Raw genomic sequence first — 23104 nt, forward strand, 5'->3', positions numbered from 1 at the left:
AAGATGGCCCCCCAAAAGTACATATTCCACATTCATACTATTTAGTAAGGCAGGAAAGTGGGTACCGTTATTTTTATTCATGAAGGATAGCTAAATCAAGAAAGTATTAGTGCTCAAAAGAGGAAGTTCCAGTTCCAGAAGTTTCCTTATGTGCAGCAGTTATAAGCATTCTGACTTCAGCTTGTGGCCTCGCCCTGGTCATGGGCTGCCTCATCCATGTCCTCCGGGGAGCACAGCATTTTGCCGGGGCCCTCTGCTCCTTCAGCCTCACGGCCTGTGGGATGACAGGCATTTTGTAGGACTTCTTACAACAGCCCAGTCCTGCTCCCCCACCCACAGACTGTCCACCAAAGAACAGTAGAAAGACAGACGGTGGAAAAAAAAAAAAAAGACGGTGAAGCTAGGGGTCAGGGTGGACAGAGCAGCAAAGAGGTCCTAGTATGTGGGTCAGGGACTAGGGAAGAATTAGGAAAGGAAGTGACACTGACTAAGCACTTGTGTCAGGCCCCAGGCTATGAGCGTCACAAGAACCCTCTGAGAAAGATGATGATGATTATGGGGCTATAACGGGTCTCATCACCTCCATCTCACAGACAGGCAACTGAGGTCCAAAAGAGTAACCTTCCCTACTATTCCGCTAATAAATAGCAGAGGCGGGATTCAGACCCAGGACTGTCTGTCTCCAGAGCCCAGAAAAAGTGCTGGGTACACGGAAAGCACACTCTTGTCCTGACGGCTGAGAGGGTGCAACACATACATCAGAAAAGGGGCAGAACACTAGCACCCCAACCAGGCTACTTCCGGGTCATCCCCATGGAAAGCTGTGCACCTATCCCAGGTGTGATCCAGGCTCAGACCCTTCAGCTCATTATCACGGGAGGTCAGGCACACACTCTCCCAGTTCTCCCCAGTGAGTGTTCCCCAGCCAGTTCCCTCTCCTCCTTACCCAGAGTCATACCTACTTGTTCCAGTCACTACCCCAAATGGATGAAGAGGTCCCCTGAGCACACGTCAAGGGCTCTCCGTGAGGGCAGGACCCTAAAGGCAAGCTGGTCTTCCCAGTACCGCCCGCACCAGAGGGAGAGTTCCTTCCTAAACTCCATCTCACTCCCAGTTGTCCCTCAGCCAGCAGCAGGCTGCACCAGGATTAAACAAGGGCCAGCAGGGGTCAGCTCTCACCCTTCTTTTCCTTGCCTTCGGACCACTTATACTTACTTGGCTGGATGTGGATCTTGAGGAGACCATGATGAACATAAACATTTAGGGAAGCATTTGGGTGAAAACCCCTAACATGCAGGGACATAGAGGTTATTACTGTTTCAGATCTGCAAGCAGCCCTCTCCCAAGAAGGCGACCTTCACATCCTTTGCTTTTCCCAGCATGTTCAATCCCGGCCCCTTCCGCCTCACGTCAGGCTCAAACAGAGATGTGCAACTCGGCAGGAGCAGCACAGGCCTTGTTCTCCCACTCCTGGAGTGGGGCAGGTCACATGTGCTCTGAGCCCCGGGGGTTTCTCACTCTGATTTGGAAGGGGTGCCTCCAAAAAAGCCCAGCACACTTAGCCCAAATGTGGGTGCTAAGGGATACGAGAGCCACAGCAGCTCCAGGTGGAGGGTACTTCTGTATAACCCTCTATTTCTCGGCAGCCCCATCAAAGGCTTGGTGGGGCCTGTGGAGCTTGGAGGAAGTGACTGTCTGGCCTCTGCCTTGGAAGTTGTCTTCTGAAAAGTTAGTTACATTTTCCTGTGGTTTCCAGGGGAGAATGCAAAGTAACTTTGCAATAAGAGTTTGGCTTCAAAGTGAAATATGCAGCAAAAAATGTAATGAGGCATTAAAAAGCAACACTGTTACTCTGAAAACAGCAGGACAGTTGCTAAAGTTTCCTAAGGGGCCCTGTTTTTCCTGAAGGTGGTTACCACATAGTAACTATCACACACACACACACACACACACACACACACACACAAGACTGTTTTTCCTGAAGGTGGTTACCACATAGTAACTATCACACACACACACACACACACACACACGACCAGATCTGCCTGGATGACTTACCCAGATTTTCCTGAAGGTGGTTACCACATAGTAACTATCACACACACACACACACACACACACACACACACGACCAGATCTGCCTGGATGACTTACCCAGAGGGGCAGATTCTGGAATCTGGTCTGAAAACTGAAAACTGGGGAAGAGCAGGGCCAGTTCCCGACGGGCGTCTTCTAAGTCCCAGCTTCCATGGACTGCATTAAAGGGCATTTCCGTGCCATACTGAGCCCGGAGACTGGCAGTATGCAAAATGTACAAGAAAGGTCTCATTTGAAAAGAAATGTTTTGATCTCTGGCAACAAGGCCACCAGCTACCCATCAACAGGCAGCATTTCTGTGACGCGGCTTTCTCTGCTGGAAGTGCCAGGAACAGCATCAAGGATAATGGTAACCAGTGGTGTTCTGACCTTGTTTGATTTGTGCAGCAACCCTGGGAGGGAGACTATGGAGATCATCATGACCCCCACTTTAAATATGCATGAGTCAGGACTTCCCTGGTGGTCCACTGGTGACAAACCTGCCTTGCAATGCAGGGGATGTGGGTTTGATCCCTGGTTTTAGAACTAAGATCCCACACGCCATGGAGCAACTAAACCCATGTCCACAACTTGAGAGCCCATGTGCCACAACTTCTGAAGCTCTTGTGCTCCGGAGCCTACACGTGGCAACTAAGACCTGATGCAGCCAAATAAATAAATATTTTTAAAAGGGGGTAAATATGCATGAGTCATGGTGTGAGCCCAGGAGCTGTCATTTTGTAGCTGTTACTACTGGGGGCTAGGCAAGCACCCTGCTGAGGGCTTGATACAGATTGGCATAATCAGTCCCTTAAGGTTCCCTGCTGCTACTACTAAGTCGCTTCAGTCGTGTCCAACTCTGTGCAACCCCATAGACGGCAGCCCACCAGGCTCCCCTGTCCCTGGGATTCTCCAGGCAAGAACACTGGAGTGGGTTGCCATTTCCTTCTCCAATGCATGAAAGTGAAAAGTGAAAGTGAAGTCGCTCAGTCGTGTCCAACTCTTAGCGACCCCATGGACTGCAGCCTACCAGGCTCCTCCATCCATGGGATTTTCCAGGCAAGAGTACCGGAGTGGGGTGCCATTTCCTTCTCCAATGCATGAAAGTGAAAAGTGAAAGTGAAGTCGCTCAGTCGTGTCCAACTCTTAGCGACCCCATGGACTGCAGCCTACCAGGCTCCTCCATCCATGGGATTTTCCATGCAGGAGTACTGGAGTGGGGTGTCATTGCCTTCTCCTCAAGATTCCCTAAAATAATACTAATACTGCTAAGATTTCCTCTATCTCAAACAGTGTTCCAAGTTCCCTCTTTCTCTCTCTTAATCTCAGGCAGGTCCTTTCCCATTGTAGTTCCCATTTTCCAGATGAAGGCATTAAGACAGAGGGATTAAAGCACAGATGACCCAAGACCACACAGTTAGCAAGAGGAAGAAGAGAGATTCTAACCACAGCACTCTAACAGCCTCCCAAGATAGGTGCTCACAACCCCATTTTATAGATGAGAGAACTGAGGCTCAGAAAACCTAAGATCTGAACTCTGGGCTGTCTTTCACCAGCCCCTGCTGCCTCAAACATGAATGTTCCCAGCTCCCTACAACTATAAGGTACAACTGCAGTTACTTAGTCTCTTGCTAATGTCTGTCTTGTTGGCAGGGCCTCTCTCAGCTTCAAAGGCAAGACAGTGGATTTGACAGTGGCGGTGTCAAGCTAAACATTCACACAGGGTCAGGGAGCCAAACAAGGCAGCCTAGGGCTGTGTGCAGAACAGGGTGCTCAAACTCTAGGGGACCTCAGGACATCTTGGGTAGGGAGTAGGGGATAAGGGTTGGGGGTCTGAGTCTACACTGCCGATCCCTAGGCCCCACTCAGAGTCTCTGACTCAGCAGGCCTGGGTGAGCCCTGGGACCTGTCCTTCCTGAGGCAGGGTTTCAGATGGCTCTGGGACCACAAACCCTTTGCTACAGAGAGAACAGTGAGGACTGGCCCCACAGCAGCCTTCAGAAGAGGGGAAGAGGCAGCAGCAAGGAGGCATCCTCTGAAGGGCTGGGGTGGGATCAGACAGGGAGGACGTCAGGGTCTCCTCAAATACATAACAAAGGGCAGGGACTCCCCAGCATATAACAAAGAGGGAGCTTCGTGGCCAGCAGAGTGCCTTCTGTGTTACCCACAATTCTGGGCTGAACCCCTAGCAGGGCTCTCAGCTTCCTTGGATGCAGGTGTTGAGATGCATGAAAGGATCATTACTGGTGACATTACCTGTCAGGCTGCTCCCTCCTCGCCACATGAGGGTCACAGGGCCCCATGAGGGTTCGCCAGGCAGTGACCACGTCCTTGGTGCCCTCAGTCCTGGTAAGGATCAGGAGGTGGCTTGGTCCACTGCACATGTGATGTACCAGCTTCTCAAATGTGTCCTAGCACAGGGAGGGAAGGGAGTGAATCAGGCCAGGGGCCGCAGGGGCCCATCCCACCCACAGGATGGGAGAGGGTCTGTGAGCTGCCTCACTACCAGCCAGCATGCCCTGGAAGACCCCAGGGAGGGGAAGTGGTACCCAAAGACACAGAGAACCCAGATATAACTTAAAGGCAGGAAGATGAGGCTCTGAAATGACATGTTTGGGGTTGAGCATGAAATTATAAGAAGTTAGATAGCAGCATTTAGAAGACCACACACATGGAAACCAGAGGATACAGCTGAGACTTCTTTGCAGCATCTTGCAACCTTTCCCCCCTCTTCAAGTAGTAGCACTTAAGGTTCCTTTGGGGAGCAGCCATTCCCCATTTCACTCAGTCCTAGTCTGGCCGACAACCACAATGCCTATCCACCCCTCCCCACACACACCCTCCCCACCTGAGAGGTGGGGCCCAGGCTAGGAGACCCTGTCTCCCAGGTGGGTGAGTCAGAAGCAGAAACAGATGGAAAGTGCTTGGATCTGTCACCCAACAGGAGCACCTGAAGTGACGGCCTGTGAGGTTTTGTTCCAGAAATCCATACCCCTGCCTTGGTTCTTCTTGTCTCCACACCTTCTCATGCAACTCCTTCAGCTTTCTTTCTTCAGTTCTGGGAGTCACAGAGTATCCCCCCAATAAATTTCTTATTTCATTACTTAAGTTGGAGTCAAACTCTAATCTTTGGGAGTATACCAAGCAACGTCTCCCTGACACAGCCTGTAATCATTATGCTGAGAGTAATTTCATGGCCCACTTGCTGTTCATAATCTTGTTCTTCATAATAGTCTAGTTTCTCCCAAACTAATATCAATCTATGAACATAAAGTTGGAGAAAGATAAAGAAATGCAAGCATGTTGGATAAATGAAAACTGAAAAGCTGACCTCTCCAGCTCTGAGTTGGTAGAAAAGTCGCATTTCTGCTTCTGTCATGGTTCTCTCTTCATTCATTAAAATGTCAAACCCAGCTTCCTGGATCTGAAGGAGATAAACACACATATATGGTAAAGAGCCAGACATCCTAGAATGTGAAGTCAAGTGGGCCTTAGAAAGCATCACTATGAACAAAGCTAGTGGAGGTGATGAAATTTCAGTTGAGCTATTTCAAATCCTAAAAGATGATGCTGTGAAAGTGCTGCACTCAATATGTCAGCAAATTTGGAAAACTCAGCAGTGGCCACAGGACTGGAAAAGGTCAGTTTTCATTCCAATCCCAAAGAAAGGCAGTGCCAAACAATGTTCAAACTACTGCACAATTGCACGCATCTCACACGCTAGTAAACTAATGCTCAAAATTCTCCAAGTCAGGCTTCAACAGTACATGAACCGTGAACTTCCAGATGTTCAAGCTGGATTTAGAAAAGGCAGAGGAACCAGAGATCAAATTGCCAACATCTGTTGGATCATCAAAAAAGCAAGAGAGTTCCCAAAAAACATCTACTTCTGCTTTATTGATTATGCCAAAACCTTTGACTGTGTGGATCACAACAAACTGGAAAATTCTTCAAGAGATGGGAATACCAGACCACCTGACCTGCCTCCTGAGAAATCTGTATGCAGGTCAGGAAGCAACAGTCAGAACTGGACATGGAATAACAGACTGGCTCCAAATGAGGAAAGGAGTACGTCAAGGTTGTCTATTGTCACCCTGGTTATATAACTTATATACAGAGTACATCATGAGAAATGCTGGGCTGGAAGAAGCACAAGCTGGAATCAAGATTGCCGAGAGAAATATCAATAACCTCAGATATATAGATGACACCACCATTATGGCAGAAAGCGAAGAAGAACTAAAGAACCTCTTGATGAAAGTGAAAGAGGACAGTGAAAAAGTCGGCTTAAAACTCAACATTCAGAAAACTAAGATCATGGCATCCGATCCCATCACTTCATGGCAAATGGATGGGGAAACAATGGAAACAATGAGAGACTTTATTTTGGGGGCTCCAAAATCACTGCAGATGGTGACTGAAGCCATGAAATTAAAAGATGCTTGCTCCTGGAAGAAAAGCTATGACCAATCTAGACAGCATATTAAAAAGCAGAGACATTACTTTGCCAACAAAGGTCCATCTAGTCAAAGCTATGGTTTTTCCAGTAGCCATGTATGGATGTGAGAGTTGGACTATAAAGTAAGGTGAGCGCTGAGGAATTGATGCTTTTGTAGTGTGGTGTTGGAGAAGACTCTTAAGAGTCCCCTGGACTGCAAGGAGATCCAACCAGTCAATCCTAAAGGAAATCAGTCCTGACTATTCATTGGTAGGACTGATGTTGAAGCTGAAACTCCAATACTTTGGCCACCTGATGCGAAGAACTGACTCATTGGAAAAGAGCCTGATGGTGGGAAAGATTGAAGGCAGGAGGAGAAGGGGACGACGGAGGATGAGATGGTTGGATGGCATCACCAACTCAATGGACATGAGTTTGAGCAAGCTTTGGGAGTTGGTAATGGACAGGGAAGCCTGGCATGCTTCAGTCCATGGGGTCGCAAAGAGTCGGACACGACTGAGAAACTGAACTGAACTGAACTGAACTGAACTGAAAGCAAACACGAATTCACATTTCCACGCGTTGAAAGTAAAAGATGATGGAAAGACAACATTACAAGCAGCAGAGACCTTCATTCTCATCATATCTGACCTGATTCAATTTAAAAATTGTCATTTAGGACTTTCCTGGTAGTCCAGTGGTTAAGAAGTCCACCTGCCAGTGCATGGACACGAGTTCGATCCCTGGTCTGGGAGGATCCCACATGGCACGGGCAGCCAAACCCGTGCACCACAACTACTGAACCTGTGCTCCAGAACAAGAGAAGCCACGGCAATAAGCCCATGCACGGCAACAAAGAATCACTCCCACGTGCCGCAACTAGAGAAGAGCCCTCACACAGCAACAGAGACCCAGCACAGCCAAAAATAAAGAAAGAAATATTGTGATTTACTTCACTAGAATTTTAATTAAACCAAATTTTAATAATCAACAGTTAATTATTTAATTATTAATTTTATTATTAATTAAATAAATTTTTATTAAATTCCTTAGATGCCTCTTCCCCCAGGACACTGCTACACTATGCCCCAGCCCTGTTTTTCCACCAGAGAAGACACGAGGATAGTCAGTAAGGGAAATGTCTTTTCTCTTGCTGCTGGGCTAGGTCTTTCAGTCATGTCCAACTCTGTGCGACCCCATGAACTGTGGCCCACCAGGGTCCTCTGTCCATGGGGATTCTCTAGGCCAGAATAATGGAGCGGGTTACCATGCCCTCCTCCAGGGGATCTTCCCAACTCAGAAGTCTCCCATTGTCTCTCTTACCTTCATGATAATCTCATCTGTCTTCCCATGGACCACCGCGTCTGGTTTAATGATGGCCAAGGTGCAGGCCTTCTCTGATGACACTGCAACAAGCCGGGGATGGTGCTGTCAGACCCTGGACTCACAGGAGGCTCTCAGGACGCCCTCCAAAGGGACTGTGCAGCTCCACACAGCCCCCGCCTCCCTCCCCCAGCCTCTTGGCTGAGCTTCTGCTGACCTGGACTCTAGTGGATGCAGGGGTCTGGCTCCAGACCCCAACCCCAGCCTGGCTGCAAGATACACGAACTGGGAGGGAGAGTGTGGGGAGGGAGAAGAGGATGGGAGGTGGAGAAGGAAATCAAAGACGACTCAGGAGCAAAACCCAGAAACAACCAAGTCAGCCTGGAGAGGGGACAGAGCTGGAGCAGAGGCGAAGCAGGCCAGGACACTCTCGTCCCTTTCTGTCACCCCCTCATGATTCTTGGTCTCTAACTGCAACCAACTGTGTTCTCCTCTAGGTGCATCTTTCTGACTTTCTAGCATGTGGTCAGTGGTGGCTTCCCCAGGCCCCAAGTCTGCTCAGGGCTGGCACGTTCTACCAAACTCCTCTGTCTCTGTCCCATTCTCCTGAGAATCGGCCGCCTAGTCGTTTGGAGCCCAGGCACCAGTCAGAGCTCACTGGCCAGGCTACTGGGTGGCTGTGTCCACAGGCCAAGCAGCTGTGGTGGTGAGGGAGATGCTGCATGGCCACCGTCCACTGCTCAGGCCCACAGACGCCTCAGGGGAACCCACATCTGTGCACCAACCCATCCCTGTCGGATTCCTGTTTGTATGGACTTGGCCTTGGTGAGCTCTGCTCGCTGTCCACAGACTATAACCCCCATGGCCTATTTTCTCTTTTCGACTTTCTCATCAGTTGTGTTGACTCTGAAAATCTCAAAAATGTGGGCTGAAAAAGTGCTGATCATGTTAAGCAGCCAATCGGTTCATTCTTCCATGAGCACTGTTTCTAACATCCTATGAATCCTTGGACTTTAAATCCCCTTATAAATTGACCAATTAATGAGACCACCCAGAGGTATAAGGTGAGAAGAGAAGAGGCCAGAGCAGGAGCCCCAGAACTCCAGTCTGAAGAGAGAGCAAAAGAAAAGCTGAGGACGGGGAGGCTGTGGACAGGCCAGAGAAAATGAGAAGGAAAATGAGAAAGGTTGAGATGTCTCAGACAGCAGACAAGAAGAGGGTGTTTTTGTTTTTGTGGGTTTTTTTATGTGGACCATTTTTAAAGTCTCAGTTGAATTTGTTACAATATTGCTTCTGTTTTGGTTTTGGAGCCACAAGGAGTGTGGGATCTTAGGGTTTCCCAGGTGACACTCGTGGTAAAGAACACACCTGCCAGCACAGGAGATATAAGAGATGCGGCTTCAATCCCTGGGTTGGGAAGATTCCCTGGAGGAGGGAATGGCAACCCACTCTAGTATTCTTACCTGAAGAGTCTCATGGACAGAGGAGCCTGGCGAGCTACAGTCCATAAGGTCACAACGATTTGGACATGACTGAAGTGACTTAGCACATGCGGGATCTTAGTTCCCCAACCAGGGATTGAACGCATACCCCTTGCATTGGAAGGTGAAATCTTAACCACTGGACCACCAGGGAAGTCTCAAGAAGAGGGTTTTGAGTAGGAAGACGCTGTGGACGGCAGCCAATCCCGCAGCAGGACACCACAGGCTGACTGGTAACTGCCTGCTGGATTTGGTGCCAAGAAGGTCACTGGAGCCCTGGGAGCGCCGATGGGCAGTGACAGAGGAGAGGGTGGCCCAAGGAGTGTGGACCAGGAAGCTGAGCTGGGAAGCTGAGCTGGGAGGAGTGGAAGGCTAAGGGCAAGGGCAGACTTTGTGTAGTTTCCTAAGTGGAGAGACTGGATTTAGGATAAAATAATGGGGAAGAGAAGAAGCGATAATCCATAAATGAGACAACAAGTGTTTCCTGCAGAAGCCAAATCACTGACTTCTCTTTCACACTTGAAATTTCTTGCTCTCCTAAACTGCACCACATCCCTTATTAGAATCCATCTCAGACAGTCCTCGTGATTCACACATAAATAGCAGTTATTCTCATTCAGGCAGTAATCAGAACTTCCTCCTCTCTCCTGCTTAGCTCCTGAGCCACATCCTGGTTTCCTCTTGTGTCTCAGGGACCATCAGGAGTCACCTTGCCAGCAACAACCTTTCTAACTTCTAGCTTCTCTTCCCACTGTCAGATCAAGATGTTCGCATATTAAAGCCTCAGGAAGAACAGTGATGCTCAGGAGTGTAAAATCCATGAGCTGATACTTGGGGACTAAGAGGAAGAGGGTACAGGGCTGTGGGGAGGGAAGGGGTTCAGTACAGCTGACCTCACACTTGAGAAAAATGGGTAAAGAAACTCAAGTTCTTAAATAAGGGCTAAGGAAACCCCAGCACCTCATTACTTTACCTTATTAGTGTCATTCCCCTCCACTTTATTAAGAGAGCCTTTCCTGATGCTCGGTTATAGTCATGAAAGTCACACTTGTTATAGTTGAACATGATCAGAAAGACACTCAAGATGCCATTAAAGCACAGGAGGGAGATTAACACAGTAAGTTTGAAGTCAGGTGATTGGAGACGAAATGTTTTATGAGTTATTTTCCCAGGGTTCAGATTATTCAATAAACTTACTACTCATATATATTTTTTAAAAACACATCAAGTCCAAGTCTGCACTGCCTTTTGCTTGCTTGTTGGTTCTGTACTCACCCAGGTCCTCACCATCACCATCCTTCTTTTCATGAGAAAAGCATTCATCTTCATCAGAAAGAGCTTCATCTTTAACCTAGTACAAATTGGTTACGGACAGAAAGTAGATAGCTGATTAAAATTCCACAAAGACTTTCAACAACCAACAGAAGCCAAGAAGGTAAAGGTTACAAATGCAGAGCAAAAGAAGAGGGTCAAGATTATCAGTCTTGGAAACTTTTCAAGGTCCTTTTGAGTAACTGGATGGTGGTACAGGGTGAGAGCAACTGAACACAAGGAAATCCATGCTGATCTTAAGGTTTAGAGTCTGCCTGTTCAAATCAAGTAGAAACTAAGGAAGAAGAAAGATGAAACAGAGAGTTGACAAGCAGACAAGTGAAAAATTGAAATACAAATAGATAGAAAGCAACTGGCTACACTGTCTGGGGAAGTAGTAAAGACAGATCATTTATCTGTGGAGGAGGCACAGGTGTTTTCTTTCTTGGGGAAAATTTGCCAGTTTTCTGGGGGAAATATATGATTTGATTCCAATCCATTCTATGAGAACAGGGCTTTGCTCTTTGGAATTGAGTGTGAAATTTTGAACACTGGACACTGAACAACGTTAAGCCTCCTGTGGCAGCTGCTCAGAGCACAGGAAATATTTCTAACTAAAGGGTGTCAGTTTTCAAAGGCTGCCAATTCTTTATGAAAAATTCACAGTCCATGTTATCCTGAAAATATTGTACCTAAATCACAAGCAGTGCTTGCTGATCCTATTCCTCAAAGTAATGACCCCTTTCTAGTTAAAGATATGAACCCCCTAGGGTCACAAATAAAACCCAGGAATGAGAGGGGAGGGCAGGTCACCAGGAGAGATGTCCCCCTGAGGCTGACTCCTCCAACCCACTCCTGGATCCATAACTTCATTTTCATTCCTGAATTCACTGTCAGGGTTACAGAAAGCCCTGTTGGGAGATCAAGTGGGGATGAGTGAGAAATAGATGAGACACTAAAGTGTTCTGGATGAAGAGGACTTCTTCAACGACTTCCTAGTGGGCCTTGCACCTCCCCTGAGCAGACAGGCATTTACTGCAGTTTTCCAGGGATAAAGAGGACACTGGTGGGGCAGGGGCGTGACCTGCTGGCCTGGCCACTTACCACTCGCCGTTCTCTGCCTTCAGCCAGCACCTTCTTTTCTGCCTCCAGCTGCTCACGGATGGTTTTCTCCAGCAGTGGAGCATTCGCTCCTCTCACCACTGCCACCAGCTCTCCTCCCTGGAACACAGCACAGAGGTCCTGCTCAGTTCACACGACAGCAACCTCTTTCAAGAGTTGGCGAGTGTCCAAGGGCTTTGTTTGGGAGTGTGCCCAAGGTCAAGGTCCATGGACCCCACGCCCACAGCCTCCAGTCACTTCTCTGCCCCCTACCCCATGCCCCTGCTCCCTTCAAAACTTCCTTGAGGGCAGCGGGGAGTTAGGTGGGGGAGGACCAGGGCCATAGGTTGTGAGTCACTAAGTATGGACTCTCTGTGCCTCCTTCATCCAACAAGTATCAACTGAGCACTTACTATGCCCAACACCAAGACAGAGGCACAGAACGTAAACCCTAAACATGGAAAGACACAGACACCACCCTCAGTGAGCTGGGTGTGGAGCGGGGAGGGAGATGGTGGTGTCAGAGAAACAACGATGACAGCATAAGACCATTGCATTAAGAGGGGTGCTTGGGATTTGGGGCAAGAATCAATTCCCAACTCCATCTGGGGTGATGAGGGTGAACCTCACAGTGGAGGTGCTGTTTGCAGTGAACTGGAGCTTCCCATCTTTGATTCTTCAGGAGTCTGCATGCCTGTCACTCACAGACCATCACATACACTGGGTCCTCCTTCTGTCTCCATCCCACCCATCCCACCTCTGTGTGACGATGGTGACAAGTTTCCACGTGTCCCCACATGGCCATTACCACTGATGCTTTAATCCACATGCTCCAGGCTCAGGCAAGCCAACCACTGTGGTAATGATGCCTTTTCTGCCACTGAGCTCTGATGCCATGTGGCTGGGGGCATGTCCATCTCAGCATCTCCTGCTCCCCCTCCCTCCCCCACCATCAGATAACTTCAATCTCCCTCCTGAAGGCCGAAGCTCAAATGAGGTTTCACCAGAAGCTTCCAACTTGTGAGACTTGCTGCTGAGGGCAGGAGCCCGAAGGTTTCCAAGGTAAACAACCCTGGCCCTGGTGAGCAGACCCCAGTTGCCCTGACTGTGTGATGGAGCGCTGCACTGAGTCAGGAGGAGGAAATCAACCCGTTGTCTTCAGGGCCTGGCAGGTGACCTAAAGCCAGGAGCCAGATGTGAGATGGCAGGCCTTTGGGGGCCGGGAGCCCCACGTGGATGTCATAGCTGAAGGCAGCCAGGCCGTCTTGCAAATGCTGGACCACTGGTTGTCATCCATCGACCCTCTCATTTCCAACTTTATGTCAACATATCTTCACATTTAATGATGAAACAAAGGTAAATACAGGAGCATTCATGTTCCCTCTGTGGAGCACAGTGGGACTCGCCAAACTCTGTGCTGGGAGTGAGTCTTCAGTCAAGAGTGCTCACGAGCTAGAAGGTGCACAGGCATTCGAGGGGATTGTCCTCTGTCCCGAGTCCAACCCTCAAGAGGCCTGCAGCCCGGAGTGACTCCCCAGGGTTCTGCCCTCAAGCAGTGCTGTGATTGAGGGCATTGGTCCTCGGCCAAACAATAAAGAGTCAGGAGAAGCCAGCACCTTTTGCTGGGAGCAGTGTGGGCTCTTGGTGAGAGGCGTCCTTCTGAACCCTCAAGGGTGCAGCCATGGGACCATCCGTGACTGAAAAGGTACTCACGGCATAAAACAGAAAGGTTGGCTCGCACCTCCCTCGGTATCTTTCGAGCACATCAAGACAGTCTGCCTCTGCCTAAAGGAAAGAGATGGTCAACAGGGTGATGGGAGAACTGCGTGGGACACACATATCACACACGCATCTCACACACACACACCCCCTTCATCCCCCACATCACATACCACATACAAACACACAGACACCACAAACACACATACCCCTCATCCCACACAACACACACACACCACATACCCTCACATACCACACACACACACACACCTCATCCCCATACCACATACACACACACACACCACACGCACCACACACAGACATCACATACACACATACCCCTCATCCCACACAATATGCACACATCACACCCCCCCACATACCACACACACACATACCCCTTATCCCCATACCACAGACACACACACACATCCCCACATCTCATCCCCACACCACATACCACATACACACACACAACACACTCACCACACACAGACATCACATACACACATATTCCTCACCCCACAAAACACACACACCCCACACCCCACACCACACACACCAATACTACATACCATATACCACATACACACACACACCACACAACATGCACACACATACATTATACACCACACATACACCACTCAACACACATACATTACACACCACACCACACACAGTGCACATAACACACGTATCACATCACACACATACATTACGCATAAGTCACACACTACATCACACACACACACCACACACATACATTACACGTAACACACATCGTGCACATACATCACACATAATACAAACTACATAACACACATATGTTACACACAACTCGCCACACACATCACACACACATGCGCACACACACACACACGAGTGATGCCCTCCCCAGGTGGAGCCCTGGCTTTTCACTCTCATGCTGCGCCTTCTAATATCTTTTTATCAGAACCTTAACAAGTGTCCTGTCAACATATGGGTAAAATGTGTTGCTAGTGTAGTGTTTTGAGGAATAAAATAAGGAGGAAATGACAGCTTCTCCTGCTCCGGATCAAGGGAGGTCCTCCGCTACCATCCCGCGTCTGCTCCTAGTGGCTGGGACGCAGGAGGGTCCTTGAGCTCTGCCCCCAGGTCGGATTCAGGCCCCGCCTGCGCTCCTCCACCGAAGCCTCACCAGCGGATCCCAGGAGGAGGGCAGGCCCCGGAGGCCCAGCTTCTCCAGAGTTATCGCGGGGGGGCGTCGCTCCTGTGTTCACTGGCTGAGCCTCACCCCTTGCAGCTCCTCCGGCGTCTCCGGAAGTGATTCCCATCTCCATCCACCGACCCAAGGAAACTTGCTGAAAGTCCCCTTTAAGGGGCAAGGATAGAGATCTTAAACCCTGTGCTCTGGAAGTGAGATTCCAGGCTTCACAGTGTCCGGGAGACATGGAGGAGCACTGGCCTCAGAGCAGCCGAGCAGTCCCCGCTCCAGCGCCAGGGGTGGCCGGACTGCGGGAGGCGGGGTAGGCAGGAAACCTCCTCCCTTGAGAAACTGGCATCAGCAGAAACTCCACAACGGATCTGCCTGCTCCATGATCTGCCAAAGGCCCCTCAGGCTTCCTGTTCCTGTTTTTCAATGTTTAAGTTTTTTTGCAACCGTTGTTCGACATTCTGCTGAGAGAGGATCTTACTGATGCAAAATGCAGAAGGTCCGGGCCGACCTCCACCCTCATCTTCTGGAAGAGGCTCACCACGGGCTTGCAGGGGCCACACCAGCCTTGGTAGACGTCAACAACTGCGGAGAACCAAGAAGCCGGAGCCCCGGGCAATGTCAGGCAAAATTGACACCAGCAGATTTCCACCCACTCCGATAGCCATCTTTATTTGCTGTGGTAGTTTAGTGGTTTAGTCCTTCATGTCCAACTCTTGTGACCTCATGGACTGTAGCCCGCCAGGCTCCTCTGTCCATGGGATTTCCCAGGCAAGAATAATGGAGTGGGTTGCCATTTCCTTCTCCAGGGTATATTCCCAACCTAGGGACTGAACCTAGGTCTCTTGCATTGCAGACAGATTCTTTACCAACTGAGCTACAAGGGAAGCCCCAATTGCTGTTAAGAGGATTTATTCTCCCAGCAGAGCATGTGCAAGAGTGGAAATACAGCATTCCTTTATGAACTCAGTGTTCCAAATTCTAAGCTCAATGAAGTGAGTAGAGTGAAAATCACTTACTTAACATGCATCCTTTACCACAAGGAGTTTGCAGGCCTAGCACAGACAGGCCCTCTGTAACTATTTGAATTGGACTGAAAGTATCCCTTCTAAAAGGAACAGTAGGTGACCTGTCAACATACAATCAACTCTTAGCTAATAAACACAGCATTACCCTTTCCTCCTGACAAGTTAAAAGCCACTTGCTTTGGGTAAAGGGGAATTTTACCTACTCTATCAAATCAACATTGTTCTCCCAGACAGTGAACCTAAGAGAGACCTAGGTGGAAACTGGGGTGCCTGTTTCTGTCTTGGTCCTGGTCTCTGGAGTGTGGCAGGGACTGGATAGGAGGGACTCTCTTGTCTGACAGCACTAGACCTCGAGGCCTGCAAGAAGCTAAGCAACAAAGCCAACTCATGTGCAGCGGACACACATAGGACCCACCCAGCCCAGTCAGACACTGCGAGTAAGTGCTAGATGGTGACGTCCTAATGGTCACATTTTAGAGAAAGGATATCTTCATGAAGACCTCAGCAGTCGGAGTTCATGCCAGCAGAGCCGTTTCTGTTCAGCAGCAGGAGTGCATGGTCATGGGGAGGGAGTACGGGCACTGCTTATGAACTCTCAGCTCTGCCAGTTTTAATAGCATGCAATTTGTGATTTTACTTTTTGAAGGTTCACATTTCAATTTTTCACATCATATGAGAACATTTATTAATAAAACATGGTATAAATTATCTTTTTTTCCTTTTTTTGGCAGTGCCATATGGTTTACAGGATCTCAGTTTCCTGACCAGCAGTTGAACCGAGGTCCTTGGCAGTGAAAGCACCGAGTTCTAGCCACTGGACTGCAAAGGAGTTCCCTAAATTATCATGACTGAAGTTAGCATAGCCTCTGGCAGCACTAACACTGTACTGTAGGAATTGGGAAGAGGTTACCCAGTAGAGGGGTGACTTGCATTGGACACTGTGGAAATGCCAGGCTTGGGTGGGCAGAGAGGGAGCCCATGGTGGGAAGCATGGTAGGGGTGTACAGGGGCCACTAGGATTGGGCTGTGGGAAGTGGTGACAGAGAACACTGGACAAGCAAGGAATGTGGGTTTGAGGAGCTCCATCCTGATTTACTAGGCAATGAGGACTCACAGTACATTTTTAGAAAAGAGAGTTAATATTTACTAAGCCATCTGCACTTGGCTTTTCTCTCAGAAAAATCCAGCAGAATAGGTATTTTTATCCTACCATAGAAATAGAAATGAAATAACCAACCCAAGGTAAAACAAAAATTCTCATGGAGTAGAACCAAGTTTTGGACTGAGGTTTGTCTGATGCCATAGTTCATGCGTTTTCAATGACTCTAGCAATGAAGATGCACAAATTCAAGAGTATGAGTCAGTTCAGCTAAGCAACATAGTTTTGCAGAGATAGTGAGAATCAGACTGGGTTTGGGAGGGATGGGGAAGCCAGACACAGGGGTGGTAGTGTCAAGGGAGGGATGGAAGGAATGGAAGAATCCCTGAGACTTTGAAAAGGAAGTGGAAAGACTGGGGGGCGACAGTCCTGCGGGTGTGAGAAAGACCCACCATTGAGCCCAGCAGAGAAAAAGAACTGAGTGAAGGCAGGGAAAGAGTGTTTGGGGAGGGAGGAAAGTGAACTAATTCCAGATATGCTGTATTTCCAGTGCCATCCAGAGAGTCTAAGCCAAATGGTCCCAAAGGCAGTTAGACACCAGCAGGGGCAAGACAGAGGGATTTGGTCCTTAGCATCCAGGCAGAGGGTGAAGCTCTGGGCTTCCTTAAGGATGACAGCTTCACAGTTGAGCAATTTCAGGAGACCACAGTAATGGGAGAGAAAGGCATTGGGTCATATTGGGGAAAAGTCATGGAAGACTCAGATGACCCTGTATCCAAGCCCACCAAGGAAAGCAGGTTCAAGCTCTGGCAGGTAAAAAAAAAACTGGGACACAGTTAGCTACCAATGTCTATGCAGGATTTCCATTGATAGGTCAGCCCAGTCATTTGTACCAACTTCCCATCTCCTCTTGCACTCCCTGGCTCTCCGAGGAGTGCTAGGGACAAAATCACACTTGTGATGGTTATGGGGGAGAAGGGACTGGGGACTGGGGAGAAGCTATATGAAGAGATTGGATGGCAGGAAACAGAGAAGGAAGGAAAGAAATGGCAGAGAAATGAAAAGGGAGGTGGGGTGTGTCTGTGTGTGCGCAAACCTGAATAGACTTTTGCATGTTTGAAGGCAGATGGAAGTGAGCCAGCCAGAGTTCCAAGATGGTGCTTGACTTTGGGCACAAATCTCTGCTGGCTCTAGAAAGATTCATTTCTTCCTGAGACTGCCTGATGAATGGGGCAGATGAGCCCCTGCTGCCTTCAGTCCACATGATTCCCTCGTGTTGCGCTTAGCACTGGGCTCAACAATTCCACGTGCCACAGATGGCAGCTATGATCATGTAGCATGTCTGGAACATGGCAAATCCTCAAAATATGATGAGTTTGTGGTTTTCTTACTTATGAGTAGTAATAAATTCACTTTCTTATGAGTTTGTTGTTAAAGATATAGAAGTTTTGCCTGGGAGCTGTGTTCTGATTGCACAGACAAGCCATATGGACAAAATAGTTAAGACCTGGCACCACCAACAAAACTTTGTAACCCCTGAAGTAACAGAGTGTGGCCAGACTCACACCCCATCCTGGATCAATGCAACCGCATTTATTAAGTACCCACTCAGCCCAGGCCTGGACACGTGTGCTCCAGATAGAGATGAAAAGACAACGGCCCTGTGTCTAGAGCCTGGGTACAGGCATGGAATGTCCAGCCACACAGGGGCCACACAAGGCTGGCTGTGTGCTAGAAGGTTGAGACAGAGTCCCACCCCAGATGCCCTAGAGACACCAGGTGGAAGTGACCACATAGAGGTTCAGGAAAGATTTCATTCAAGGAGGTTGCTTTAGAGCTGTCTGAGATGGAGAAAGATTTCAACAGTCTGTTGGGGGACCATGATACTCCAGGTAGTAGGAACAACATGGATATGAGTGAGGAAGTGGGGAAACTAGTGGCATGTGCTGGAAACAGGCTGGAGGCCAGGACACACCCCAGGGCACAGTGGGTGACAGGGCTGCAGAGACAAACTGAGTCTTAAGAGAGGGATAAGGGATGGGGGTTTGAGTGCTTAAGTCCTGGTGTGGGGGGCAGTGAAGGAGAGAGATGAGAGCAGATACAAGTTGACAGAGCAGGTGCATTGATAGAGAGAACTGACCAGACACAAAAATAGAGCCCTTCTAGAAGAAAAGAAGTGGAGAAAGGAAGAGTGGGGAGCAGCTGTGCTGGGCATCCTCTAAGATGCCATCAGTGGGCCCTGTCTCCCAGGATTCACACCTTTGTGTGGTCCTCTGCCCTTGCGTGCAGGCTGGACCCAGAGCTTCTAAGAAATAAACAGGGCAAACGTGATGGGATGTTACTTTTGAGATTAGGTTACATGAAGACTGTGACTTTCACCTCTCTTGTGTACTTGCTCTCTCTCTCTTTTCCTCTCTCCCTACTTTGGGTGGAGAGGCTGGGGGGAAGAAGCTACCATGTTGTGAGAAATTGATGGCAAGAATCTCTGGCCAACAGCCAGTAAGGACCTATATCCTGGCAATGGCCACAGGAATGGACTTGGAAGTGACCTTTGAAGATCTGCCAAAGCCACATGACCAAGTTTGGAAGTAAGTTAAATTCTAAGTTGAGCCTTGACATTCTTGGTCTGACTCCTTAGCTGCAGCCTGGTGAGAGACCCCAAGCCAAAGGCACCCACCTAAGCAACTCCTGGATTCTGGGTTCACAGAAACTGTGGGATAATAAATTTTGAGTGCTATAGACTGCTAAGTTTTAGGGTAAATTGTTACTCAGCAGTAGATATTGATCCAAGGAGGGTAGGGGACCAGGAGGCTGTGCAGTTTCCTAGTGACTGTGTAGACCCTGGTTCTACTCTCTTGGGCTACCTGGCTCTCCTTCCAGCCCTTGAGCCAAGAGATCCCCTATTCAGTCCCTTCCCCTTTTGTGCCTCAAGTAGTTAGAAGAGGTTTCTGTTCCTTAATACCAAATATGCCCTGAGCATGACAATCAGCTCTAAAACAAGGGAACCCTGCTATCCAGCAGTACTGACTAGTTTCCTGAATTGGACTAACAGATGTTGAAACCAGATATGTATATATACACAAAAGAATTGCCTTCTTCTTTATTTATGAAATTCAAGGTTATAGGGAAATGATGCTCTTTGCAGGTTTTCCCTCCATGGTTCAATATGCCATTTAGGAATTTTGAAAAGAATGAGTCTAAAAAATCATCTTAAATTACCAGTTAGTCCTTTGGAACTGAGCATTTCCTCCCAGACTTCTTGGGTGCTGATGTTGACCTAGCATCAGAGAAGAACAAATGCTGTATTACTGAAGGTACCAATGGGGAGGCAATCTGGTGCATTTGCTCTAGGTTATCTACTAATGTCTATCAATCAGGCCTCTCTCTTCTCTCTCCGTCTCTTTCTCAATGAAATACTTACAAATACAGCTAAAGCTTCCCTCTTTGCCCGGTCTTCTTTTCTCCTCTCTCTCCTCCTGCCTCCAAGAAAATCTCATTTAAAAAATTGTTGGGACTTCCTTGGTGGTCCAGTAGTTAAGAATTCACCTTCCACTGCAGGAGACATGGCTTTGATCCCTGATCAGGAAACTAAGATCCCACATGCCTTGGAGCAATTAAGCCCAGGCACCACAACTAGAGAGGCCCACAGGAGGCAACTGCTGAGACCGTGCCCTCTGGAGCCCATGCTGTGTAACTGCAGTAGCCTCCCATGGGCAGCAACTAGAGAAAAGCCTGCATGTCGCAATGAAGACTTAGCGCAGCCAAAAATTTTAAATTTTTTTAAATTAAAAAAATCATTTTTACTTGTTACTTTGCCAAAACAATATATAAAATTGTTTTGTGTACACAAATAGGCATAAACAGTATCATATTGAAGATCTTCTTTTGCAATTTGTGTTTTGACTCAACATTAAACTTTGACATTTATCTGAATTTATGTACAGGGAGGTACTCATTTGTTTTTGCTTTTTTGTCTTTTTATATTGTATGGAGGTATAAATTATATACAGTGAGACATACAGAATGAAACTGTTACACATGAGAGTTTTAACAAATGCATGTACCCAGGTAACCACACTTCTATCACAATACAGAACATTCCATTTCCCCAGAAAGTTCCCTCTGGTCTCCTCCCGGTCACTCCCTGCTCCTCTCCTCAGATAAACAGTAACCTGCTTTCTGTCATAACAACTTAATTTTACTGATTCTAAAACTTCATATAAATGAAGTAGTACAGCAAGTCTTGTTTTGTGCTGGTCTGTTTTGCTCAGCTATTTTGGGCATTCATCTGTGTAATTGTATCTCAGTACTTTGTTCACTTTTATTCTTGAGCACGTTCCATTGTATGACATCACATTCTGCTTGATAGATGATTTGGAGCTCTTATGAATAAAGACTTAGGAACATTCTTGTTAAATCTTTTGCATTCACCCTTTCATTTGTCTTCAGTAAGTAAATACCTAGGAGTTATATTGCTGGGAATATTGGGTCAACTGAGGAACCCAAATAGTTTTACCTAGGGAGAGGACAGGGTTCCTGGTTGGTGGACCCTAGAACACTGTTTTCAAGGAACTGACCTGGTAGAGAAGCAATGCTTACACAGAGGCCTCAGTGTATAGCGACCCCCCACCCCCTGCCTCAGCAAAAGGGAGTACTTCCTTTGAGCACCACAATGAACTCAGAGCTCTAGGGAATATGCATGAAGAAAAAAATGATAACAAATGTTATTACTCTCCAAGGGAATATCAGACATAGACACATGAAGAGACAATCATATGGGGCCAAACTTTTAGAGCCACAAGCCTGGACATATCTGAAGGAGTCTCATCACAGCTCTGCCATGTATGTATCATCCCTCCTGTTTACACAAAGAACAAGGAGGCTCAGAGAGGTTGAGGAAATTGTTCACAGCAATAAATGATAGGACCAGGTGCTTAGAATTGATTTACAGACACAGAAAAAGCCTCATAATTCTAGAGTACTAAAATCTCAGTGCTGGAAGCCCCTTAGAGATAATTCACCCAACGATGTCCTTCCACAGATGTGCAAGCTCTATCCCAGAGCAGTTAGGTGATTTATCCGAAGTCCCAGAAGAATGAAGAACTGCATCAAATCTTCGACTTCCAGACCAAAACTCTTCCCTTCCCTGCCCATCCAGCCCCCTACACACTATCATTAGCCTGATATTGCTTTCTTCTTTTTAAAAATCACATGCAAATTCACATGTAAAGTGCTAATGCCACAGAGAACAATAAAGGAGAAGTCAGATGCCTGGAGACCACTGCCCATCTACTGAGAGGTGCCTAGGACCTGACCATGAAAAAATTTTAAGTTTACTTTAAAAGGCACCCATATTACTTTATGATGATAAAGCCCTCCATCCAGCATCCTTCCATGCCTGCTTTTTTTTTTTTTACCATCACTTTAGAATCAACCAGTACTTATTGTCCAGGGCCAGGACAATAAGTAGTTATTGTCTTATCAATTCACTTGTCACAGCTGCAAACGAAGTAAAGGAAAGTGTAGTGCATAAAATATCAAAACATTTTTTGAATAAGCAAATGATTTTAAGAAAACAGTGATGGGAGAAGTGGGTCTTCAGAGAGGGCACAGTTACAGACATATGCCCAGACTCTAAGAACTTATAATGTATTCTCTCAGCAAGTCGTAACTATACCTCAACAAAATATATGTGAGATCGAATTATACTGATTCATATTTTCTTGCTATTTTTTGTTTTATTTTAATTCTTGTTTCAGTTTCATGGTTGCATAAGCATTATAAACATAAGCAGCTTTTATCCAAGTTTATGATTATATGTTTATATTTGCATGCATAAGTTGCTTCAGTTGTGTCCGACTCTGTGCAATCCTAGGGACTATAGCCCGCCAAGCTCCTCTGTTCATGGGATTCTCCAGGCAAGAATACTGGAGTGGGTTGCCATGCCCTCCTCCTGTTTATATTTAAGTGCACACACAAAAAATTGTCATTACTAGAGGTCAAGATAAGCTTTTATTCCTTTAAGGCAGAAGGGTACAATATTCAAGTTTGTGAACACTGTTATATGCTACATTTTTAATAGTACATTTTAATTTTTATTTTTTGCTCACACTGTGCGGCTTATGGGATCTTAGTTCCCCCACCAGGGATAGAACCCGTACCCCCTGCAATGGAAGCACAGAGTCGACCACTGGACCACCAGGGAAGTCATTTTTATACTGTACTTCCCATTCCAGACTATCCTCCCCGCCCTCTATTCCACCCCAATCAACTGCTGGAAGCCAACTTCGCCTTGAGACTTACCTGCAGGGCAATTTCTTTTTTCTTGCTGCCCAT

General features: G+C 47.5%; 1 protein-coding gene across 2 annotated transcripts; it reads right to left on the bottom strand.

The window, feature by feature from the left end:
• Positions 1-67: 67 nt before the first annotated feature.
• Positions 68-23104, bottom strand: NME9 (NME/NM23 family member 9). 2 transcript variants are annotated; one of them, XM_061167678.1, is made up of 9 exons: positions 14627-15009; positions 13444-13511; positions 11734-11850; positions 10594-10669; positions 7838-7920; positions 5408-5500; positions 4333-4487; positions 2155-2294; positions 68-274 (listed from the first exon to the last, which is right to left on the bottom strand). In XM_061167678.1, exons 1-9 carry the CDS (start codon positions 14877-14879, stop codon positions 177-179), a joined length of 1083 nt encoding a protein of 360 aa, XP_061023661.1. In that variant the 5' UTR covers positions 14880-15009; the 3' UTR covers positions 68-176. The 2 variants fall into 2 exon arrangements, with proteins under 2 accessions (XP_061023661.1, XP_061023662.1); XM_061167679.1 differs by lacking the exons at positions 68-274; positions 11734-11850; positions 13444-13511; positions 14627-15009 and adding exons at positions 15123-15226; positions 19988-20045; positions 23072-23104 and having other exon boundaries at positions 773-2294.

Source organism: Dama dama, chromosome 19, assembly GCF_033118175.1.
Source record: "Dama dama isolate Ldn47 chromosome 19, ASM3311817v1, whole genome shotgun sequence".
NCBI classification, from domain to species: domain Eukaryota; kingdom Metazoa; phylum Chordata; class Mammalia; order Artiodactyla; family Cervidae; genus Dama; species Dama dama.